Source organism: Anguilla rostrata, chromosome 3 (genome assembly GCF_018555375.3).
Source record: "Anguilla rostrata isolate EN2019 chromosome 3, ASM1855537v3, whole genome shotgun sequence".
In the NCBI taxonomy this organism is placed as follows: Eukaryota; Metazoa; Chordata; class Actinopteri; order Anguilliformes; family Anguillidae; genus Anguilla; species Anguilla rostrata.
In genome coordinates this window covers 64,220,855-64,246,185 of record NC_057935.1, presented here as the reverse complement: position 1 = coordinate 64,246,185, position 25,331 = coordinate 64,220,855, and the positions used below count along the sequence as shown (strand labels likewise).

General features: G+C 49.9%; 1 protein-coding gene across 1 annotated transcript in view; it reads right to left on the bottom strand.

Moving 5' to 3' along the window:
* Nucleotides 1-25,331, bottom strand: part of diaph2 (diaphanous-related formin 2) — a 446,422-nt gene that overhangs the window by 28,323 nt on the left and 392,768 nt on the right. Inside the window, 2 exon segments of the mRNA XM_064329326.1 lie at nucleotides 16,811-16,861; nucleotides 18,400-18,492. Coding sequence (XP_064185396.1) covers nucleotides 16,811-16,861; nucleotides 18,400-18,492 — 144 coding nt within the window.

The following is a 25,331-nucleotide window of genomic DNA, read 5'->3' as shown; positions in this document are numbered from 1 at the left end:
TACCATCTCTCCCCCACAGCTCCACACTCCAGATCAGGCCGCTAAGCGTTCTCTACCATCTCTCCCTCACAGCTCCCTACTCCAGATCAGGCCGCTAAGCGTTCTCTACCATCTCTCCCCACAGCTCCCTACTCCAGATCAGGCCGCTAAGCGTTCTCTACCATCTCCCCCCACACAGCTCCCTACTCCAGATCAGGCCGCTAAGCGTTCTCTACCATCTCTCCCCCACAGCTCCCTACTCCAGATCAGGCCACTAAGCGTTCTCTACCATCTCTCCCCCCACAGCTCCCTACTCCAGATCAGGCCGCTAAGCGTTCTCTACCATCTCTCCCCCCACAGCTCCCTACTCCAGATCAGGCCGCTAAGCGTTCTCTACCATCTCTCCCCACAGCTCCCTACTCCAGATCAGGCCGCTAAGGAGCCTGTCGGGACGGAGGGGCCTTCCCGTCCATTCGGGCGCTCGAGGACCCAGGACACGGCCCTCTCATTGTCCCGCCCCAGGGAAGGCTCAATAGGGGGCTGGGGTAATCCCAGCGGCCCCGTGGCCTGCCGACGGTGGCCCCTTGGCATAACGGGCCCCGAGACATCCAGAGGGCCCATTCAGAACCTCTAAAACATTCAAAGCCTCCCTTTTAAAGGGGCTCACTTTTGTTCCCCCGACAATGGGCCAAACCAGAGGTACTCCCATAGAACGGGCCCGTTCAAAATCAGATTATTTCCACCCAAATCACCCTTTCTCCACCTGCCAGTTAGCTATGCGTCCCCGCATTGTCTCTCCCTGAATACCCCCATTTTGTCGCGATGGAGGCCTCCGTGCTTATTGCAGCGTTTATGGCTACATTTGCTTCTAAGCAAAGAAAGGAGAATATTTTTTTCTTCTTCCTCTTCTTTCCCATCCTCTGCTAACACTACTTTGAAGAAATCTGGGCCACATGCCCCCGAGGAACCCAAAGTGCTTTAATTCATTCCCACCTTTTCTCTCTCTCGCCGCCATCTCCGAGGCCTCCTTTATGCCCACAAGTGATTTGTTCAGGCTGGACCATCAAAGCAATTACTGCTGCGGCCTGCTTTCATATTATGAAGGAACATGACTGACAACAGCAAGACGATTCGGGGTAGAGGGCACTTGGCAGCAATTTATTAAAGCTGAAAGTCTTTTTTTTTCTCCCTCTTCTTCTTTTCATTGGCAGCCGCACAAATAATGTGTGAACAAAAATACATAGATACATATTTTTTTTCTTTTCGGAACACAAAATATCTGAATTTCCCATTTGTTTGTGTTAGCATGCTAGTCTACAAACTCTCCCCCGCCCCGTATTGATGAGACCAACAGTCGTGCCCGGAGGTCAGAATACAATTTTTTTTTTTTTAATGTTAAATTACATTCAACAAACGAGGCGTGAAACAGGGAATATCCGCGCGAGAAGCGTCGAGCAGGCAGAAATATGTGGCGATTAGCGCAATGGACGCTGGGTACCGTCTAATGAGTAAAGACTTCGCATTACACTCCGAGCGCGCGTGGTTACTTACAGTACGCACTCTAAAGACATCACCGGTCCAGAGGAGCGTAGCGAGCGTACGTACAGTACGCACTCTAAAGACATTACCGGTCCAGAGGAGCGTAGCGAGCGTACGTACAGTACGCACTCTAAAGACATCACCGGTCCAGAGGAGCGTAGCGAGCGTACGTACAGTACGCACTCTAAAGACATCACCGGTCCAGAGGAGCGTAGCGAGCGTGGTTACGTACAGTACGCACTCTAAAGACATTACCGGCCCAGAGGAGCGTAGCGAGCTCGGTTACGTACAGTACGCACTCTAAAGACATTACCGGTCCAGAGGAGCGTAGCGAGCGTGGTTACGTACAGTACGCACTCTAAAGACATCACCGGTCCAGAGGAGCGTAGCGAGCGTACGTACAGTACGCACTCTAAAGACATTACCGGTCCAGAGGAGCGTAGCGAGCGCTTGGTTATGTACAGTACGCACTCTAAAGACATTACCGGTCCAGAGGAGCGTAGCGAGCGTACGTACAGTACGCACTCTAAAGACATTACCGGCCCAGAGGAGCGTAGCGCGCTCAGTTATGCACAGTACGCACTCTAAAGACATTACCGGTCCAGAGGAGCGTAGCGAGCGTGGTTACTTACAGTACGCACTCTAAAGACATCACCGGTCCAGAGGAGCGTAGCGAGCGTACGTACAGTACGCACTCTAAAGACATTACCGGTCCAGAGGAGCGTAGCGAGCGTACGTACAGTACGCACTCTAAAGACATCACCGGTCCAGAGGAGCGTAGCGAGCGTACGTACAGTACGCACTCTAAAGACATTACCGGTCCAGAGGAGCGTAGCGAGCGTACGTACAGTACGCACTCTAAAGACATCACCGGTCCAGAGGAGCGTAGCGAGCGTGGTTACGTACAGTACGCACTCTAAAGACATTACCGGTCCAGAGGAGCGTAGCGAGCTCGGTTACGTACAGTACGCACTCTAAAGACATTACCGGTCCAGAGGAGCGTAGCGAGCTCGGTTACGTACAGTACGCACTCTAAAGACATTACCGGTCCAGAGGAGCGTAGCGAGCGTACGTACAGTACGCACTCTAAAGACATCACCGGTCCAGAGGAGCGTAGCGAGCGTACGTACAGTACGCACTCTAAAGACATTACCGGTCCAGAGGAGCGTAGCGAGCGTACGTACAGTACGCACTCTAAAGACATTACCGGCCCAGAGGAGCGTAGCGCGCTCAGTTATGCACAGTACGCACTCTAAAGACATTACCGGTCCAGAGGAGCGTAGCGATCGTACGTACAGTACGCACTCTAAAGACATTACCGGTCCAGAGGAGCGTAGCGAGCGTGGTTACGTACAGTACGCTCTCTAAAGACATCACCGGTCCAGAGGAGCGTAGCGCACGCGCGCTCGGCTGAAGGGGACCCTTCTCAGAGAGATAAGCGGGTAAAGACATCACAGGGAACCCCAGCATCGCACTTTCATCAACAGCCAAGCCGAAGTGACGAATGATCACAGAGATCGCCCGCCAGATAAATGAACAGAGCGAGGGAGAATAATGGATAGAAAAGATGAGAGAACGAGGGAGAAGGAGAAGAAGGGCACGCGGAGGGGTTGATAAAGGGGGTTTGCTGGATGGGAAGCGGGGGGGGGAAACTATTGCTTGTCAGCTGATAATTCTCCTGGCTTTATTTTGTTTCTGTCTTCGCTGGAACGGGGTCCCGGCATAGCTTTGTAAAAGCTTCCCCGTCCCTCGCACCGACTGATTCACCCCCTCAATTATTTAGGATTTATAAGCAGGAATCGTCTATTCAGTAACCAGCGGATCCAGTAAAAAATGAATGACTGGTCCATCAGCCTTATCGACAGTCATAAAAGTTTCACAACGGGCTGAGGAAAATCCATTCTGAGACAGCTAGTTACCGCCACAGTAAACATACTAATGAAAACATCCTGAAAGCCAAGAAGAAGAAGAAGAAAACCAGGAGGACTTTCCGTATGTTTTCTAATGCGTGCCCGCGGTTCTTACTCTAATCACGTATGTGCGAGCAGAGCCGGCGGTTGTCTGATTAAGGTCACCACGCTGATGTCTCATTTCCTCGCCGTCCTCCAGGATGTTTTACTGCTTTCTGGGGCTGATTCATGGCGTGGTGCGCCGTGGGATGCGCTGACGCTGTCACACACAGCGCACGGCGGTCTCCAGAACGAGCGTGTGACCGGAGCGGCGAATGGGTGAGGGGGTGTGGGGGGGGGGGCTGTGCCACACCCCACTGCTGTCTGCTGGAAAGAATACAAACCAGAGGCACTCTGAAGTGAGTGGCACCCTAACCCCACCCCCCCACCTACCTCCCCCAAGGACAAAGCGCTCCCTAGCCATGGTGCAACCGTGGCGGCTTCCTAACCCAACCCCCCCCGCCCCCCTCGTCCTCAGCTGCCTGCACGACACGTCTGCGTTTCTGGATTGACAACATCCATCTTCCATCGCTGCGTTTCTGGATTGACAACATCTATCTTCCATCGCTGCGTTTCTGGATTGACAACATCTATCCCCCATCTCTCTCTACTCTAGGGCCGGTAATGAACAGTACGTCTCCCGTGACTGTCTATTTTTATCCGTGATATAGAGTAAGTCGTCTCCAAGGAGGCGGGGGGGGGGGACGATTCTGTAAATGATAAAATATATGAATGTCTTGAGACATTTCCGAGAATTTGCGATGCCTCACACCCCTAAGGGCAGCAAATGTTGATGTGCCAAAAAGTGGGATTTCCGACTCGGGGAAGGAGAAAATAAACTCTTTGCGGATAAAAAAAAAAAAAAAAAAAAATTTGTTTGCAGACTCCAGGGCTTTGGAAAGGAGACTGGCGATTATCCCTAAAGCAGCTTCTCCCAGCCAGAGAGGAGGACACATGACTTCCCTCTCACTGTCGTGCTAACGCTAATATCTCAGATGCTCACTCTGGGAGCAAAAGGGGAAGAAAAAAAATCAAGGGAAAGACTCCACACTTAGACGACCCATGTGACCACAGACCACGTGAAGGAATGACACGGCTGCCTTAGCGACAGTACGGTGCGGTCCAATCAAAAGGTCGCAGGGGTGACTCCCCCGGAAGGACCTCGCTAGTGTGTTCCTGAGCAAAGCACTTAACGCCAATTTGCTTCAGTGGATACAAACGTACATGAAAGGATAACACACAAACCATACACGCCTCTGGGTAATCTGCAAAAATGTACGCATAAATAATTAAACAGCACCCAAAAATATTTGAGATACTATGTGAATAAGTATGTATTATGCGAGCAACACAGGATCTAGCCATTCTGCAAACCCAAAGGCTATGAGAAATTACTTTGAACTGCACCAAAATGACCAATTAGATCTAACCTTCAGGCCCTAGCCTGCAATGAGGATTCACGTGTACTCTTCTATCGGATCATGGTCAATCACAGTCATGCTCGTGTGCCGTCAGGTTCAAATCTCGCACGCTAATAATATCTCAGGGAGTACCGATCTCCACGGACGCAGAGGCGGGGGCTCCGACAGAACATAGCTTTTAGCGTTCGGCGTGCCGGGAGGCCCGGAGAGACCCGACAGCGGCACTGCCCGAGTGCGGCACCACCACCCCACCTCCCCCCCCCCCCGGCGTCCCGCGAGCCAAACGCTAGCCAACGACACGGGGCAGGAGAAGGCCGCTCGGGCTCCCTTAAATAAGCCATCGGTTACATCGCACAACAGTTCACCCTTACACAAGTTTGCAGCAAAATTGCATCACGCCGAGTAACACGTTAAAAGACAACAGGATATTTCAATACTCAGAAATACATCAGGTGATGTCAAAGGGAGTTTCGGTGCTGAGTGACAGCAATTTTTTTGTTGTTGTTTTTGATAGTCATGACAAGTACAATGTTGATGCTCTGGGGGAAAAAAAACATTCAAATAAACAAAATTGGAATGAAAGAATCAACTACTTTGCTTTTGTCTCTGAATATCGCCATTAACTTTTAAATTATTAGACTGTTTATTAACACGGGTTCCCTTATTCTAAATGAAGCAAGGCTCAGGTTTTTGCATAAATCCCTTTCATATGGATTTCTCTTGCATATATTTCGGAAATTCAAGCTATGCTAAGCGCCTTGCGCCACGACACCGCTCCTCCAGCAAAAAATCCAAGTCACAATTTTTCGCTTCACGGTTCCAGCTCTATAAGCACTCCGCAAAGCCGGCTCCGCTTGCTGCTTTAAGTTGACGTACACAGTTAATATTGCAGGATCGTGGACGGGAGCTCTCAGAAATAGCCTGGCCCCCTCGAAGGGATCTCACGCAGCTAAAATCCCCTCAGAAATGGGCCATAAGTCAAAAGAAATAGAAAAAAGAGAAGAGCGGCTAAACCAGTGGGATTTTCGCTAAGTAACTAAATGGGCCATATCAGTTTTCCATTACCAGAAAGGAATAGCTATTTGGAGTGTTGGAATCTAAATGAAAAGGTGAAGAGTCCCCACCGACGTGACTGTTCGCTGGAGTGTAAATTCTGCACTCTCTTAAGCCTTTTCCTTTTTTTTAAACCAATACCCCCCCCCCCACCTCCCGCCCCCCCCACCCCACACACCCACACACACACTTCTCACAAATGGAAATTTTCCGTCGCATCCTCGAGCCCCATCAATAAATGAATGTGGCCGCTCGCCACAAATAAACAGATAAATAAATAAAAGCGGGGAGAGGGCTCGCAAATGGGCACCCGTCAGCATTAGTGATGGGGCGATGCGAGGAGAGGAGAGGCGCGCGGATCACGCATGACTTGCAGGGGAGTGCCTTCGCCGGGGACGATTCCCGCTGATTGCACACGCACAATTCCCCCAAGAAGGGAAGACTCTCGGCCAATCAGAGGGAAGATTTCATTTGCCCCCCCCCCCCGGCTCTTCTTCACTGCGGATGGCGAGGTTAACGTTACTTTCAGTCCCGGATCTGTCCCATCGTCATGACGCTGAAAGTCAGCGGTCTGGCGAGGCTTCCGTCTGCCTCCTGGGACCGTCCTGTCGCCGTCTTCTCCGACGCCCCCGATTCGCCCGTCCCTTCCCGTCCCAAATCAGGCAGCCGGCTCGTCAAAAAAACCGCACGACCTTCACCGCGACCTTCAGCTCATAAACTGCTCTGGTGCATCTCCCATTTCCAAGTGGCACAAGAAAAAAACACAAAAGCACACAGGTGATGCACCAGTACCGTTTGCAGGAGGAAAACCCAGCCATGTATTCCATACATATGTATAAGAGTGACAGGCATCACTGTGAGAGACCTGTGTGCTCATTTCTTTCATTCTCTCAGTCTCATTTCTCATTTGTTGCTGACAGCAACATTTGGTCAGCAACTTTAATCCACAAAGCTATCTTTTTGAGACAAGGCTGTATTGTACTTTCATCCCGACATCTGCACAGGTACACATAGCATCGTTTTTGTGAATAAAAAATACTAATCACCCTAATCTACAGCTAAGATGCTCAAAATAAGTTCCTTAAAATAGGCGCGTGGGTGCTCAGTCACTGAAATGTCAGGCAACAACCATAACAACTTCACAATGAAAATATAAAAATATATATTCATTCATATATATCACAGGAAAGAGAAGAAAACTGAGACATTTACCCAATTCTGTTTAGATTTCAATCATCAACAGTAAACCTATAGTGATACAATATGGCTGAGATGTTGGTATTCACAGTGATACTCCACATCTTATTTTTGTTCCATACTGTCAGCACAGCTGCTTTTCTGAGTGATAGCAGCACTCCCCCTGCTCTCTGATAACTCCATGTAAGTCACAGCAATTTTGGGAAATTCAGAACAAATGGCTGGTGGTGCAGTACACCTCATGTCCACCGGGGGAGCTGCAGAGCTGATTCAGCTCATGACTTATTGCACGTGCTGTTTTTTCAAATTCAGTTATAACTACAAGGCGGTGAGCCCATTACAAAAATCAAACAGAGCTGAAACTGCAAATACAACTCTTCAGGCTGAGCAATCATTCGGATGCCATTTCAGATTCAACTATGCCAGTTTTATACCAGATATTCTATTTATTCATGACACTTCAGGGAACAGAGTTCATTTCTCACATTCAGAAATGATTAGCATTCTTTAAAGTATTACACAGGCCTACACAATTCCACTGGTTATGTCTAATTAACAGTGACTTGGAGAAAACGTGAGCAAATTTATTCAAAAAGACTATTTCCTTTTCACATTCACGCTGGGAATAACAGTGTAGAATCAAAGTTAGTATGTCGCACACAAAAGGTCATACTGAAGACATATATAGGACAAAGAATGAATAAAAAAAGAAAAAATGGCTGCCTTCCTACCGCAGACAGTTTCTGCTTTTTAGGAGGTGCTGAATGAACTCAACAGGCCTCATTTCCTTGGTATGTGCCTTGAATTTAATCTTACAGTTTCACAAATAAAGATGAAGGCTCAGAATTACCCAGAGTGTCGCTCTTTTGGAACTGACCAACAATAGTAATCTTCAGAACATTGAAATTCTCGACATAAATAATAATTAGACTACTTTAGATGAGGGCCATGCTGAATATGCAATCATTTTATTCAACTTGTTTTATGAAGTACGTGTGTGGCTTCTTCAAGAGTTTAATGATAAACAATATCTATTTATAAATGATATGTACTGAAATGACACCTCGCCAGAAAGAAGACATCTGTTCAACAAACAGTGATGAATAGGTACATCAGTACAATCATCATAACTTGAAATTTAGGAACAATGACCCCATCAAAATGCGTGTCATTGTTTTGCATTGTTCAGAAAGGCAGCATACTTATTTCTTCTGGTTGCCTTGCCAAATGTAATAGCAAGCATTTTTTATATAATTTATGGGTCAAAATGCCTCTAAACATAAAAAAAGCAAACAAATAAAATATGTTTGCTGAAGACCAAAAAAAAAAGCCTTTTTATTTGTGATTTATCATTGGAAACTCACTTACAGAGGCACCAATTCAAAACAATATAGACGGAAGCATGTACATAAGATGTCATGCAGACAGTACGCCGTCTGTTTGGAGGCCATTTCACTTTTACTTTTAGGCTGCACAAATAGCCACATATATTGTGCAAACTGCATGTAGCACAGCCCCGGGGGGGGGGGGGGAAAGGCCGGTCTGATGAAAGGCAGAGACATAAATCTACAGCCACGGGGAGCTGGAGACCCAAAACCCCTGCTGGAGTGGACACTCAACCCCCCCAGGGCGTCTGTCCCCAGCCCAAACAGAGGCTCGTGTTTTTCGTTTTCACGGGACCTAAAAATCGCCCGATTCCCTTTCTCCTGCATTTGTTTGTCTGCGTCTTCTTTTTTTTCTTCCTTTGCCCCATTTTCCATACCAGTCAATGAGCACGCCGCTGCTTAGGACCTCTCGAAATGCAACTGCAATTAGCAAAAACTACAAGACCCAGCAATGCTGGTCTCTAGGCCATCCATGGGCCAACACGCACAGCAGTGCAAGCCGATATACTGGATACTGAAGTGTGTATCTCTCGAGAAGAGTCCCCCAAAGAGACAGTCCATGCACTCTCGGAAAGAATCAAACCTTAACTGAAAGAATACCGCGGATTTATAGGGAGGTAGCAGATTTGTTTGAGGAACCTGGTGCTTTTGACTTGCTGGTGGAGGCATTGTATTAACATGGTCAATAGAGTGATGTGCTATTAATGACAGCGTACCCCCCTTTCAGCTTAATATAGGACAAATTAATCAAGAGGGAATCTAATTAAGGGCTTTCTTAACACATAAGCAGTTGCACTGTCCATTTGTTCTCCAGCACTGCTCTGTTCAGCAGTTCCTTGGACAGTCAAAATCAAAGCACATTATTTAAAATGGCGGAGCTGCAGACGTCCTTGGATGTCATTAGCGGTTCTTCTATATCCAAACAAAGTCCAAGCATTTCTACAGCAGCCTGGAATAACTGCCAATATTCATATTTTCTTCAGATAACCCCTGAAATTAGCCCCAGGGGAATATGCAGGTCTTATCTTGACAACAACAAAATGGGTTCAATTTTGGGATCGTGTGACGACGTCGTTACTCTCGCAGTCCAAGAACGGGCGGCAACCCAGACCGCTCTCCTTCGGTCCTCCGCAAGCGGGAAAGTTGGGAAATAGAACCATCGCTCAGTGCGGGCTGCCCACCCGTATCCAGCCTCCCCATTCTTCCTTATTACACGCATTCCACCCAGGCAAATGGAAATCTAAAATATTAATTTTGCATCGCGCCGCCTGGCAGATCGCGGATAGCGGCGGACACTGGGATGGGGAAGCCCCCCCCGCAGGCGATTCGTCAAGTGCTAACAGACACCTCTCATTTGAATAACAATGGGGAAAATAGGAGCGGAAATGACATTAAACGGCGCCATCCGCCTCTCATTTTCCCACGAACATAAGTACGGTCCATTCCGCATCACCTTATTTACTGTCATCGAGATCCCCATTAGGCCTCTCCTCCCCTCTAATCGGCCATAAATTACGGTTAATTTTTTTTTTTTTTTCCTGAGGAACTTTCTGTCTCCGGAAAAAGGCCCGTACGATGGCTGCGGGCATTCCATCGGAACATTATGAGCCCGATTTCTCAGCCAGGAGAGATATGTTTATACGATTTCCAGTCCCGACTCCAGAGCCATTCCCCTCTTCTTAGCAGCGGGAGTTATGGCTCCATTAGGAGTGTCATATGCCATAAGTGGGGCCGAGTCTATTGTGAGGAAATGACCAGGGGCATAAATAAGGTGAAATCCTCATTTACGTTGCCCTCCCCCCCCCTTCCCCGCCCGAAAAATATTTCCGTTCCTCAGCCGATCTGCGCGCTGACGATCTGCACTCGAGATGACCTTTCCCCACCCAGCCGGAGCTCGCGCTCGCTGGTGCATTATGGGCCGGCGGGGGGGAGAACGAAAACGGCGGAGGCGTCGCTTTCCAGCTTACGGAGGGGGAAAAAAAGAAAAAGAAGAAAAGGAAAAAAAAGCAAAAAAAAAAGCGGTTGAGTCTCTCACAACCGCCGGGGCGCCGCTTTGCCGTCCTGAAAGAGCCGGGCGGACGCTTCAGAGCCGCCGCCGCCGCCGCCGCCGGGCACTCGCCACATCAATGCGCCGGGCTCACGCCGGGAAGAGATAGCGTCGCACAAAAGCGCCCGAGCCTGCTGCCCTTTGCAGTCCCGCGCCATCGACTCCCCCCCCCCCCCCCCCCCAAAAGGTTTGTCGCCGGCGGTCGACCCCCGCGTTCAGGGCCGAGGCCCCTCACGGATAAAAAAAAAAAGGAGCGGCGAATTACAGCGCAAGGGGTTATGGGTGACGCCGTCACCCTTTCACCGAACCTCGGCGGTTGAAAGCTTCTTGCTGGGAATCCAAAAGCTAGGGCGAGAAAGCAAAGTGATACAGTGATACTCAGGATGCCCACGTTTTTTTTATTTTTTATCTCTGTCCTTGTGAGAGATTGCATTTCCTTACGATTTGACTTGGAAATGTAAAAAAATTTTTTTTAAATCGGCGATCACAATCAGAGTTCACTCTCCGCTGCCCATTATGCTGAAATGAAATGGCAGGTCTGTTTGTCAGCGTGCGCAGGCAAGCGATATATATAAAAATCATAATATATATGGATGATAACGACGTCCTAACTCTTATGAAATGGCTTCTTCCTCAATGGGGGCCAAGAGAGGGGCCGGGAGCACCACAGTAAATCTGCCTTTGGGGCTAAAACCTTGTCTGGGGGCCCAGTCCCCAATCCTCCAGATTCGTATATCTGCCTTATAGCGGTTGACAAATGTCCTTATCTTGCACAAACATCTCAGCAGAACGCTGCTCTTTCCCATAGATATCTCCTATCCGGTGAGAAATCTGGGCCATTGCCAACTTCAATACCCGTTGGGGCCCGGAGGCCCAGAGCAAATCATGTTGGTGAGACTTCCTTGAGAAGCATCCCTAGGGGCGACCTGAATAAATAACATCTATCAACGCCCTGAAGAGGAGTGTTTGAGGGTTTAGATTGGGGCCGTAGCCATCGTAGTGTGCTATGCGTCAGCACGCCTAGTGCGTACGTGTGTACATGTGCACATACGTACATGTGTATGCATTAGGCAGGCCATGTACACAAAAGGGCAATACTGACATTATTTGCTAAAAAAAAAAAAAAAAAAAAAAACTCATATTAACTGCCACATCTTATAAGTGAGCAAATACTGCTAAAGAACAAACAGATTACTCTCAGATGATTTCAAACTGAATCCCCATCCAGTTCTTGTGAGGTTTATTGCATCTTTATGCAGGCGAAAAGGAAGTCAACAAGCCAGTGTTTGTTTCTAAAATATATAAGCATATAATTATACTTTTGTTTGTGCAAACTTTCCTCTATAGTAAACATAAAAAGGCAACTAGAAAAAGCACAGCTTGCACGTTCCAAACTATTTCTCACATTATTAATGCATGATAAACAAATACACTCTTCTCTCTCTCTGGGTATCATGTCTAAACCACACACATTAAAACCAAAGGTGTCAGCAAATAATTCAAAACTCGGCAGTTGACGCTGTTGTGCTGGCGGAAAACAGAGAAATCTGCGGAAAAGCAAGTCATTAACAAGTACAGAAAGAACTGCGGAGACCTACCTCTCTTCTGCATGTGTCAGAATTAGCTAACTAGGAGAAACAAGGACCTGACATCAGTGGAGAGCGTTTCTTTTAGAAGTGAAGGGAGACTCGGCAAGCTCAAAGAACATGGCTGAACTCATTCCAGGCACAAAGTGCCTTGCATACGCTAAAGGTACTCTGAGAGGTGCTACAGTAGGTGCAATATGATCAAGGGACCATTTAGAAAATGAAGAAAAAGAAAAAAATCTTCAATCTTTGTCCAGCCATCCTCATCCCATCACACCCTCGCTCCGCTCTCATTTGCTACTTCGCAGATTCATCCCAGTTCTGCTTTTAAAAATTTCATGACCGAAAATAGGTAATTTGATCTTCATTAAACATAGAGAAGCCTACTCTCGCCTCTGCCATGCTGAATTAACCGCCAGACTTGGGGAGATTAGACAACCCGGGTTGAAAGTCCATAACTCTTGCCAGCGTTACATCAAGAGATCAAGATTTTTAATGGGTGCAAAACGATCCCTCGTCTGGTCAATGTCAAAAGGCCCCAGGTGAACAAGGAGAAACTTTTGATGGACCACGTCATGAAGGTGAACTGACAGCCAGGGAAAGGTTAGGCTGTTAATGTGTTGGAAAGGCCACCAACAATTGCTATTATTTTTTAAATATATCTTATACTTGGAAATATGATGGAAGTGCTTGTTGGGACACCACTCGCAAAAGAGAAACAGGGTCTGCAGCTTTCAAGAGACCCCTCCCCCCCACCCACAACTCCCCCCAAAAAAGATCACCAATGGCGTATTATCAGGTAATGCTACCTTCCTGAAAGCCTTGAGAATATCACTCATTTCAACCCGCCTCCTCTTCACAGGCTAACCTCAGCCATGGAGGTTCTCTTCTCTACTTCCAGACATTTAGAAGCAGTGAAAGGGCCATGGCGGCACGCTGGTGATTAGTGACTGAGGAACAGAGATGGCGGGGCTCCTGACTCAGGGAAGGGATGCGCGTGCTCACACCGCGAGCGACTGACTGAGCGCACGTCCTCCCGCCCGCTTCGTAATCCAGCTCACGCTCAAACTCAGCACTTCCTCACCGCGTCTCCAGATTCAATAAAGACCCGAGATAAGATGACAGGGGATGAGATTACTTTTCAGAGGCGTTCTCCACACAACCAACACTTCCACTTAATAGCATCAAGCCAATATAATCTCACGGATAATGTTCAGAATCCCTATTCTGCTGAATAATCTCTGTATACATTCACCCAGTCGTGAGCATAAGTTAAAGCAGTTGGGGTCTTCCCAGTTTTCCTTCCTACTTAAATTTTGTATTTATTCTTCCCTTGTATGAACACTTCTTGGTTTATGATTTTTGGGATTTGAAAAACAGAAGGTGACGCTGGTCCTGCAGCTGACAGTTTAGGAATGGGGGGGCGGTGATATTGATGGAATAGCTCATGGTTTCGGATAGAGCGGGGAGGTTATATTGCGGTGATATTGATGGAATAGCACATGATTAGGGATGGTGTGGGGGGGGGAGTTGATGGAATAGCTGATGGTCTGGGATGGTGGTGGGGGGGGGGGTTGATGGAACAGCCCTTGGTTTGGGATGGTGTAGGGAGATTAGATGGAACAGCTCCTGGTTTGGGATGGTGTGGGGGTTGGATAGAATAGCTCATGGTTTTGGATGGTGTGGGGGGATTAGCTGATGGTCTGGGATGGTGTGGGGGGAATAAGTGATGGTATGGGATGGTGTCGGGGGGTTGATGGAATAGGAGATGGAGTGGGGGGGCTGATAGAATAGCTCATGGTTTGTGATGGGTGGGGTGCTGAAGAATAGCTCATGGTTTGGATGGTGTGGGGGATTAGCTGATGGTCTGGGATGGTGTGGGGGGAAATGACGGTATGGATGGTGTTGGGGTTTGGAATAGGAGATGGAGTGGGGGGCTGATAGAATAGCTCATGGTTTTGGATGGTGTGGGGGGAATAGCTGACGGTATGGGATGGTGTCGGGGGTTGATGGAATAGGAGATGGAGTAGGGGGGCTGATAGAATAGCTGATGGTTTGTGATCGTGTTGGGGGGGCTGACAGAATAGCTCATGGTTAGGTACGGTGTGGGGGGGAACGTGGCCTGTGCAATATTGCGTAATCGGCTGGCTGAAGACGTAGCGCCTAGCGTTAGCGCACCGCTGGCACTTGACCGGGTGCAGAGGTGGGCTGTGGGCTGGATCGGGTCCGCGGCACTCAGACGGATTCATTTTCATTTCCCCGGGACGGTCCGCCCTAAAAAAACGCTCTCATCTCGCGCGCTCATCCCAGGGTCCCTCGGTGTTAATCGCACACTTCACCAGCATGTGCTCCAGACGGGCATGACTGAACACCTATCGATCCACGGCATTAACCCAATGGCATCGGTACATCCACAATATTATTTGTGGGTGGGTGGGTGGGGGTGTGTGTGTGTGGGGGGGGGTCAGGGTACAGGCTCCACTATTGTAATATGAGGAACAAAGTCCTCAGAAAAATATGAAAATATGAAAATAGAGAGCAGGCGGATTATCACGGTCATCACGACCCTGAGATAACACCATCAATCTCACAAGCTGCTGCTTAATGAGTCCAATTTTCATCCTAATAAAAGAGCAGCGGCTTCCTCTTAAAGGAAAATTCAGAAGCAGACCGCACAATTTATTTATTTATTTTTTTTATCATTCAATAAAGCGGACGGCAGGGAGCTTAATTGTTTCTTTTCTTGTTGTTGAAGTTCTGATATTTATTCATCTCTCAAAGAACATGGAGCCGTTTGAGTTGGGCCCCTGTCACATCAACGTGAATGTGAATCCTGCAGCTTTGACGGCACTTCACGCTTCACGTCTACTGAAGACTCAGTACAGAGCTATGGCCAAAGCCTGCCAGAGGATTCTCTGCATTCCAATCTACCCACCCGGTGATGGGGAATCATTTTCGAACAGTGTGAACCCAACCCACCCCACCCCCCACCCCCCACCCCCCAAACACACACACACGCGCACACAGGCACACACACATACACACACACATGCACACACGCACACGCACCCACACATACACACACAGCTGTACACATGACACAGTGTGAACACATTCGCATACTGCAGTGTGTGGTACTGCATGCACTGGTCGCCCTCCACGCTCGGGCCCAGTGCCTCATGGGCCTTAGCGTCATGCAGGGGGAAAGCGTTAGGGGCGGGACCAAGAGTAACGCTCCATTCCATTGGCTCTGCCGCCGTTGGTCCCGCACGCCCAGAGGCGGGACTCGACCGCAGGCCAACGGGACTACCACACACTGCGCAGCAGGTCTGCAGGCCGCGAGCGGGGCGCTACAGCCGCAGCTGCGCCCTTTAAAAACCGCATGCATGCGCGTGTGCATATGCGCGCATGCGCCTCCTGCAGGAGAGCCGCCGCAACATGCACTCCTCGGAGACGGCGTCTTGAGAGGTGAGGAGGAAATAGCAATCCGCCGAACGAACGGCGCAGAAGTAGGCCGGGGCACAGAAAGGCTGCCATCCATTAAAGAGGAGTATTTTTGGGCTCCGTGCAACGGTTGACATTTACAAGCAGAATGCCAAGCTGGGAAAGAAGAGTAAAAAAAAAAAAAAAAAAAAAGAGGAGAGGAGAGGGGGAAGAAATCCCTATATGGCAATTAATGAAGGCTCTAACCTGTTTGACAAGAACACAAATAAAAAAAACTAACACAGGACAGGTTGTGCTGTCACATGCCTTAGTGGAGCAAGCGCCGGGGGTGGGGGGGGGGGGGGTGTGGGGGGTGGAGGTGTCGAGGGGACAGGTCGGTTAAGACGTCTAACGGGGCTGGGCAGCACCAAGGAGACCGCACTGAGCCACCGCCTCCAGGCCAGCGATAACAAACCAGGGAAAAAACCCAAAAAAAACACCGGGAAACTAGTCAGAAAGCGTCTCTCAGAAAGCGCGTTTCTACTCATCGCGCCGATCTGACTCCCGTTCACAATTAACGCCTTGTTGCTGCTGATCTTGTCGCTCGCTGATCACGTTGCCGCTGATCTGCGCGAGACGACTGGCAGCGCCGCCGCGTGACGATGCCGTGCGGCCCGATATCGGACCGCGGCAGCCCGACCGGCCGTCGGCAGCGGGAGAGCGACCGGGGAGCGGAGGCGCCGGCACCGCGGCGGGCAGTCGATGACTCATGCAGCCGAGGCAGGTCTGCTTTTGGCACGGAAATCACTCACAACAAATACCATAAAACAATAAGATGAGAAACGAAGCGTCCGACGTCAGATCAAATATATGTGATAATGCCAGCGGAGGGAAGGGGGGGTGGGGGGGGGATGGGGTTTGGGCAGCAAATAATAAAATGGGAAAAGGTTAGAGGCTTAGTGATTGTTTTTGTTTTCTCTTCTGAATCGGATAAGATGAGCAGCATCGTCAAAAAGCTGATCGTTACAGCCGTAAATTGGGGAGAAACCGAACGGTCGGTTTTAATTGCGCGCGGTGGAAAGTTCCGGAAGGCTCGGCGGCTCAGTGTCGGTATCCTGTGCGTGCTCACGCCAGCCCGGGGCCGGGTTTGAGGCAGGCGGGGAGCCAGAGCAGCGGCCGGGACCGAGGGAAGGGGTGGGGTTAACTACAAAACAGAGCTTTATTGTGTTACCATGGTTAGCACCCGGCCACCGAGGGCTTGGACTGGACGGGCTTTGATCACCTGCGACGTCCACGAAGCAAACAGAGGGAGACGGAGAGAGTGAGAGACGGAGGAGGGAGGGAGGGAGGGAGGGAGAGAGAGAGAGAGAGAGACATGTCAAGCATGAGGCATCTCAGACACGGGGAACCAATTACCCGCTCCGAAGCACTCAATGTCGACGGCGCATTTCTGCAAAAAGAAAAACACACACACACACACGCACACACACACACGGAAGTAGCACACACGCACTCACACACACACACTGTGAACAGACACCATAAACACACACACACACACACAGACACAAACACACACAGAGGATACCCAATCAACCCGGAAATAAGAGGGGAAAGGTTTCAGATAGAAGCTGTCTCTCTCTCTCTCTCTCTCTGGCACATCCGCCTTTCATAAACATTTCAAAAGGAGCTCAGACAGGAAGGGGGCGGGTGAGGCCGGGCCTGCCGCTCCTCGTGCGCCCCTGTCAGAGGCGTCTGATCGGAGGTCGGGGCCGCTGGGCGGGGCCTGGGCTAATTAGCGCTCTCCCATTGGGTACGAACCCCGGCGTGGAGGCTCGCGCTCCGGCGCGGCGATGCCCAACAGGTCGCCGGGGCTTGTGGGAAGGGGGGATAATCAGCGGCGGGTGTGACAGGCCCCCGGCGTTCAGGACAGCGACTCTGTTCCCACAGGGTGCGGGCGGGGGGGGGTGGGGGGTGACGTGTGAGGAAGGCGTCTGGGAGGGGGAGGGGTACGCAGGTACCTTTTCTGAGGGAAGCGGCTTGATGCGGGTCTTCCTGAGCACAGTAAACAAACCCCCAGCTCTACCGGCGACACTGGGGGGGGGGCTAGCTGGAGCCGCTCTCTGCAAACCTGTGCAGACACCCGAGCGGGGGGCTGGAGTCATGTGCGGAACACCGTGAGGGAGGGGGGGGCGCGAAGAGCGACTCCACCGCCAGCCCCTCCCTCCGGAACGTTCTCCCGGCGGCTAACGCCGTCCCGTGTCGCCGGGTCCCGTTCCTGAACGCGCGGGGACAGTTTAACGTAGCGCCGCCCCCAGTGTAGCGGTACTACCGACGTGCTAAAGCTTCTCCCCGTGGGACCGTCACTTCCCCTCAGCTCCCCGTGACAATCGGCGGCTTATGAATGTCAAGGTGCCAACGCACGCCTAATGAGCTGCAACAGGGACGTGCGCGTACGACGCGGGAGGGAGGTGCGGCCGCCGCGGGGGCGGAAATGGCGCCCGCGGTATGTGCGCGCGTGTTTCGGGTGAGCGTGCGCGCGGGTGAATACATCAGGGGGGCCCGCAGACGCCTCGTTTGGGATTCAGGACACTCGTGCCGGGAGCCTCTAATGGAATCTAAGGGGAATATCATGAAAGCGAAATGCCTGTTGTGTCCACACATTAATGACCGCACTTGAATCCGTAAAGAGGAGGGTCGTGACCCCCCTGTCTCTGAGCGTGTGCGGAGGGAGAAAGGCGTGGCCTGTTGCCGGTGGGGGGGGGGGGGGTTTGGTGGTGTGATGGGGGTGACGGTCGGGGCGGGGCGGGGCGGCCTCACCATTCTGCGGCTTTCGTTTTCTCCGGTCCCGGAAAGCCGCTCCGGACTGCAGGGCCTCCATCAGGCTGTCCATCACTCCTGTCTCGTCTCCTTCTGCAGAGGAGGCAGAGGAGAGAGGTGAGAATCTCCACCCACACACCAAATCTACAGAGTGTCCCTCAAAAAACCACACCCACCCACACACCAAATCTACAGAGCCTCCCTCAAAAAACCACATCCACCCACACACCAAATCTACAGAGCTTCCCTCAAAAAACCACACCCACCCACACACCAAATCTACAGAGCGTCCCTCAAAAAACCACACCCACCCACACACCAAATCTACAGAGTGTCCCTCAAAAAACCACACCCACCCACACACCAAATCTACAGAGCGTCCCTCAAAAAACCACACCCACCCACACACCAAATCTACAGAGCGTCCCGCAAAAAACCACACCCACCCACACACCAAATCTACAGAGTGTCCCTCAAAAAACCACACCCACCCACACACCAAATCTACAGAGCGTCCCTCAAAAAACCACATCCACCCACACACCAAATCTACAGAGCGTCCCTCAAAAAACCACATCCACCCACACACCAAATCTACAGAGCGTCCCTCAAAAAACCACACCCACCCACACACCAAATCTACAGAGCGTCCCTCAAAAAACCCACCCACCCACACACCAAATCTACAGAGCGTCCCGCAAAAAACCACACCCACCCACACACCAAATCTACAGAGTGTCCCTCAAAAAACCACACCCACCCACACACCAAATCTACAGAGCGTCCCTCAAAAAACCACATCCACCCACACACCACATCTACAGAGCCTCCCTCAAAAACCCACACCCACCCACACACCAAATCTACAGAGCCCTCCTCAAAAAACCACATCCACCCACACACCAATCTACAGAGCCTCCCTCAAAAACCCACACCCACCCACACACCAAATCTACAGAGCCTCCCTCAAAAAACCACATCCACCCACACACCAAATCTACAGAGCGTCCCTCAAAAAACCACATCCACCCACACACCAAATCTACAGAGCCTCCCTCAAAAACCCACACCCACCCACACACCAAATCTACAGAGCCTCCCTCAAAAAACCACATCCACCCACACACCAAATCTACAGAGCCTCCCTCAAAAAACCACACCCACCCACACACCAAATCTACAGAGCGTCCCTCAAAAAACCACACCCACCCACACACCAAATCTACAGAGCGTCCCTCAAAAAACCACATCCACCCACACACCAAATCTACAGAGTGTCCCTCAAAAAACCACATCCACCCACACACCAAATCTACAGAGCGTCCCTCAAAAAACCACATCCACCCACACACCAAATCTACAGAGTGTCCCTCAAAAAACCACATCCACCCACACGCCAAATCTACAGAGCATCCCTCAAAAAACCACACCCACCCACACACCAAATCTACAGAGCGTCCCTCAAAAAACCACATCCACCCACACACCAAATCTACAGAGTGTCCCTCAAAAAACCACATCCACCCACACACCAAATCTACAGAGCATCCCTCAAAAAACCACATCCACCCACACACCAAATCTACAGAGCGTCCCTCAAAAAACCACATCCACCCACACGCCAAATCTACAGAGCATCCCTCAAAAAACCACACCCACCCACACACCAAATCTACAGAGCGCCCCTCAAAAAACCACATCCACCCACACACCAAATCTACAGAGCTTCCCTCAAAAAACCACACCCACCCACACACCAAATCTACAGAGCATCCCTCAAAAAACCACACCCACCCACACGCCAAATCTACAGAGCGTCCCTCAAAAAACCACATCCACCCACACACCAAATCTACAGAGCACCCCTCAAAAAACCACATCCACCCACACACCAAATCTACAGAGCGTCCCTCAAAAAACCACACCCACCCACACACCAAATCTACAGAGCCTCCCTCCCAAAGGTACATCCACTCACACACCAAATCTACAGAGCGTCCCTCAAAAAACCACACCCACCCACACACCAAATCCATAGAGCCTCTCTAAAAAAAACACATCCACCCATACACCACATCTACAGAGCATCCCTCCCAAAGGCACATCTACCCACACACATCTATATACCTTCCCTCAAAAAAAAACACATCCATCCACACACTATATCTACAGAGCTTCCCACAAAAAATGACCTCCACCCACACACCACATCTACAGAGCATCCCTAAAAAAAAAACACATCCACCCACACACCACATCTACAGAGCCTCCCTCCCAAAGGCACATCCACCCACACACCACATCCACAGAGCTCCCCCGCCACACACCAAAATAGCCGCTTTTAATCACCACAACTTTATCACTCATAAACCCCATCAGTGTCCTCTCTGCTCACTGGAGGAATGATCAACGGCAATTTTGTCACAAAGGGTACGACTGTCCTTTGTACTCGCTGGTGAGATGACCATGTGACAAATGCTATTAATGAAAGATGGCCACATACATCATTAAGGATATCCATAAATGTGGAGCCTGGATATTAGACCGAGCTCCCAGGGGGGCAGTCTTCCGCTCCTCGCGGGTGGCGGGGGTGGAGGAGGGGTGTGAAACAATGGAAGAATCATGGTCTCTGCCCCCCTCCACGCCACAGAGAGCAGGAGGCTCCCGGCCTGAGATGAAAGGATACTCTGATGGCCACTGACAGATATCCTTTCTGTGGCTTGTGCAAGAGGAGCTAAGTGCTTTTTACCAAGATTTACTGTGGAGCCAGTCGATACCTGGGCACTCTATCACCGTACTGTCAATGGCGCCAGGACTCGGCTAGCTGATGTTCGGGCCCGCCAAAGCACTAGCGTCTCGGCGGAAAGTGGCCTACGCCGCCACCGCCGCCGCCGCCGCCGCGGGACGAAGCCGGAGGGACCGCGGAACTCGGAAAAGCGCCCGTGAGCAGGGCGCGCGACCGGTGTGGCCTACGCACGAAATCAGAGGAACTTTTCGGCCCATATCTGGGTCATCTATCTTTACCCTCCACGCTAACGAGTCACCGGGTAGCTCTGTTCATCATCGCGGTCCAGAACGGGCATTATTTTAAACTGGGATCGTTAAGGTGACTTATTGTGGGACGTGGGGCGGCGCCATCAATCGCCCCCGTGCACGTGAGTGAGCGGCCACTCAGGAGTGTTTACTACAAGGGCAGGATTTCCTTTCAGGTTTTGGCAGAAGAAGAAGAAGAAAAAAAAAACGTCAGCGGAGGAGAAGACGGTTGCTTTCGGCAGCAGTTCCGGGCGTGGTAATCAATCTTTTGTTTTCTCACACATTCAACAGAGATGACAGTCAGCAAATTGAATTTATAAACAGAACGGGTTGACACTGCTACATAATTAATTTAAGGAAATGCCACGTATTCTTCCATTACCCAAGAACTGCAAGGCTACACACTTTATTTTTTTCTTGCTTTCTCTCTCTCTCTCTCTCTCACTCTCTCTCTCTCAAAATGCAATACAGCTCCCTCTATACTGCTGCAGATTAAAACAAAGCAAAACAAACACAACAACTAATAAAATCAGATAAAATAAATATGCAAATATAAACTCTCCATCTCCGACCAGATTAATTTCCCTCTCTCTTGATTCTGGTCCTTTCTCTCATTATTCCTCAGGCCCTTCCCCAGGGCTCCTTTCAAATCAAAGTGGCTGGGCTTGGCGCGATCTGTATTTAAAAGCAACCTAGATTAAATCAGGCTTAATTAGACTAGCTGTTCCGCGGCAGACCGGAGCAGGCCTCTCCTGTTTATCTCAGACAGTAGGCCCTTCCACGGGCAGCCCCTTCCTCGGCGGTCTAAACCAGGACGCGCGTGTTCCGCTTTCCCCAAAGCCCCAAAGCGGACGCCGGCCCCGCCCACAGCCGCTCACCTGCGGCGCAGACACGCCCACAGCATTTGCGTCGCCCCGGACGCCTCGCAGATCGCGTACAAACGCGAAAAAGCATCCGGGCGAAAGCGGGGACGGGGCGGGGAAAAAACAAAAACGTTTATCCGACGCGACGGCAACGCGGGTTTCCGGAAACTTCCAGACGGCTCGTCCTCTCTTCCTCCCGGAGACGTGGACGTGGATGTCACGGGGGGGCGCCTGACACATTTGATCAATTTGTCCTACTTCCCACTTAACCGTAGCACAATTCATCATCCGTAATGACCAGGACCCGGGAGCCGGGGCAGGTTCAGAGGGAGGAATCTCAGACACGGAGAAGCCAAACGAGTAAAAATGGGAAAGGCGTCCCCCGGCGGGCCGCCGCTGGCTCCATTAACAAAGCCCTTCCGGACCGGGCTCCATTATGGGACCGCGGGGCTCCCGGTTCTGACAGAAACGCACCGCGGTGCAACGTTCATTTGGACCATGTTCATGATTTAAAATTTTTTAAAAACCACTCGATCTTACTAAACTATGTAAAGGAAAGACACTTTTCATTTGAAAATCAAACTTAATCCTACTGTAGCTGTGCACATAGCCCACCCTCATGAATCACTCTCCATCTCCAGCTGTTCTGTTGGTGTTATTTTGAGCAGTGCTACATCGAACACCCCAGGCAAATATCCTGTATTCTCCAATTAGCCAAAAACCTGTAGATTGTGCCGTTGGGAATTACAAGAATAGCTCACCACTATTCCTGGTGACCACTATTCTCTCAGCCAGCGGACACTTCCCACAGGAAATTGCTTTCCAGGGGGTTAATATCAGCTAAAACCTGAGAAATTCTTTTTTTTTTTTTTTTTTTTTAAACGATGCAATATAACACCTAGGCGAGACTACACTAAGAAGCCACGTGATCCTTAACAATCTTATTAAGGAGCAAGAAAATGGTGCACAAGGAAGTCCCCTAACCCAACCCCCCCCCCCCCCCCACTCCCACCCCGTCCCCCTGCCCCTCACGAAAAGCTCCGGAACCTCTGTCCTCGCTTCCCCCCCCCCCCCCCCGCCTGCCTGCCTCTCAGCCTGGAAGCAGTGACACCTTCCTCCCCAGGCATCGAGAGCTGCCAAATGTAACGGCAGGCCCAGGAGCCTCTGGGCTCTAATGTATTTACAGGTACCGCTCGCACATTTTTTTAATTAGGCGGATAACAAGAGCGGGATTGGTGAACTTCGCACCGCGGATTAGCTTTCCTGCGAGGTAGCTGGCGCCGGGCGGGAACTTATTATCTGCGGCACAGGGGAACGGAGCGGAGGGGAAACAAATATAAGTGTCACAATTTGGCAGAAGAAAAAAGAAAGAAGAAGAAAAAAAAGAAGAAAAATAAATTTTAAAAAAAACGGCGCAGGGACGCGTGGAGGACCGCCGTTGTCGCGGAGACGGCCGGGCCCAGAAGGTGGCGGCCTCTCTCTCTCTCTCTCGGAGGTGCCCGATTGCTGGAATTTCATTTACGCTGTGTGCGACTGCATGCGCTTTGGCCAGTCTTATTACTGTAATGGCAAAAGCATGTCCAACGCTTTACTGCTATACACTGTACATACACATGTTTATGTACGTATGCATGTATGTATGAATGTATGTATTTATGTATGCGAGTGTAGAACAGGCTATATGCACATGCATATAAAAATTGTTCGCCAGCATTGTGCTGTGCTGTAAATCAGATGCCTCGGGCATAAGCAAAAAGGAGAACAATATTAACTTGCAAATGCTGGCAAGACTTGGAAAAGGATTTGCCCTGTCCTCTACTTACAGTAAATCTATGCAGTGCACCTACGCCGTTACGTGGGATTCAGCAAGATTGTACATATCAAGGTGCTGTCAAGTGTCGCCACTACTCCTACCTAACGCCACTGAGCGCACACACAGGTGCCCACCTCCCACGACTCTGCGAACAGACAGTAAGCCGTTCATTTGCATGAAATTCAGGCCAGTCTCTCACAGAGAACCACCCAGGAACAGCCAGCATTATAAGGTGTTCAATGCCTACTATGTTTTTTCCTGGTGCTCTGCTGTGCCTGAGTTTTGGCATGCATTGTCAACTCATTGCCAACTGCATAATAATCCCCAGGTTGTTTAGGTGGGCCTGCATATTAAAGTTATTATGGGGATGCAAGATTTACTCCTCTCCCTTTCTTTTTTTTTTTACTCACATCCAGCAAAAATTAGTCAACCATGTGGGAGCCTTTTTTTTGCCAAATTGAAAATTAAAAGCAAAGTAATACGAGCTTTCAGAAGCAGATAAACAAATACTCCAACTTTTATTTGGTTGGTACAGTAAGTAGCCAAGATGGCGTGTTTTCTTTCAGTTATTTCAGTTTTCGATAATTGGGTTTCTTTTCTTTCCCCGAAAATTGACAAGGAAATTAAGATTTATTACTCGGTCTGCTTGAATGAAGTAATTTCACTCAGAACGCAAGCGTGATGGAGATAGGCCTCCAGCTCTCACCATCTGCATGGCACAAGAAAAACTGTAATTGGCTTACCGAGATAAACAAACTGTAACAGTGGAAGAAGAAAAGAGCTGTTTGAATGGACAGACCCTTTTATGGGAGTGATTCATTTAACACATCCCATACTCAAATGTAACAGGTCTATTGTTGGAGAGATATTCATATATATATATATATATATATGAACCGCGTATCACACATTCAGAATGGGTACTGCGGTATGGCCGACTTACTAGCTGTGTACTATAAAGCGTGTATCTTGCAGGATGGCTGCAGAAGATTCATGACAGTGTGTCTTTCAGATATTTCTTAGCGTCAAGGGAGGGTTCAGAAATAGACCCGGTGCCTATTTTCCAGCGTGCTAAATCAAAGGGAGATTCGGCTTCAAAATGGCAAACACTTCAAACTACAAACCGTAAATCCCACTGAAATCAGTTACTTCAGAAGCAAAGCAAAACTTTCAAATAAATATGTCAAAGCAGCTTACTGTTCATTATAAAAAACGGGTGGTGG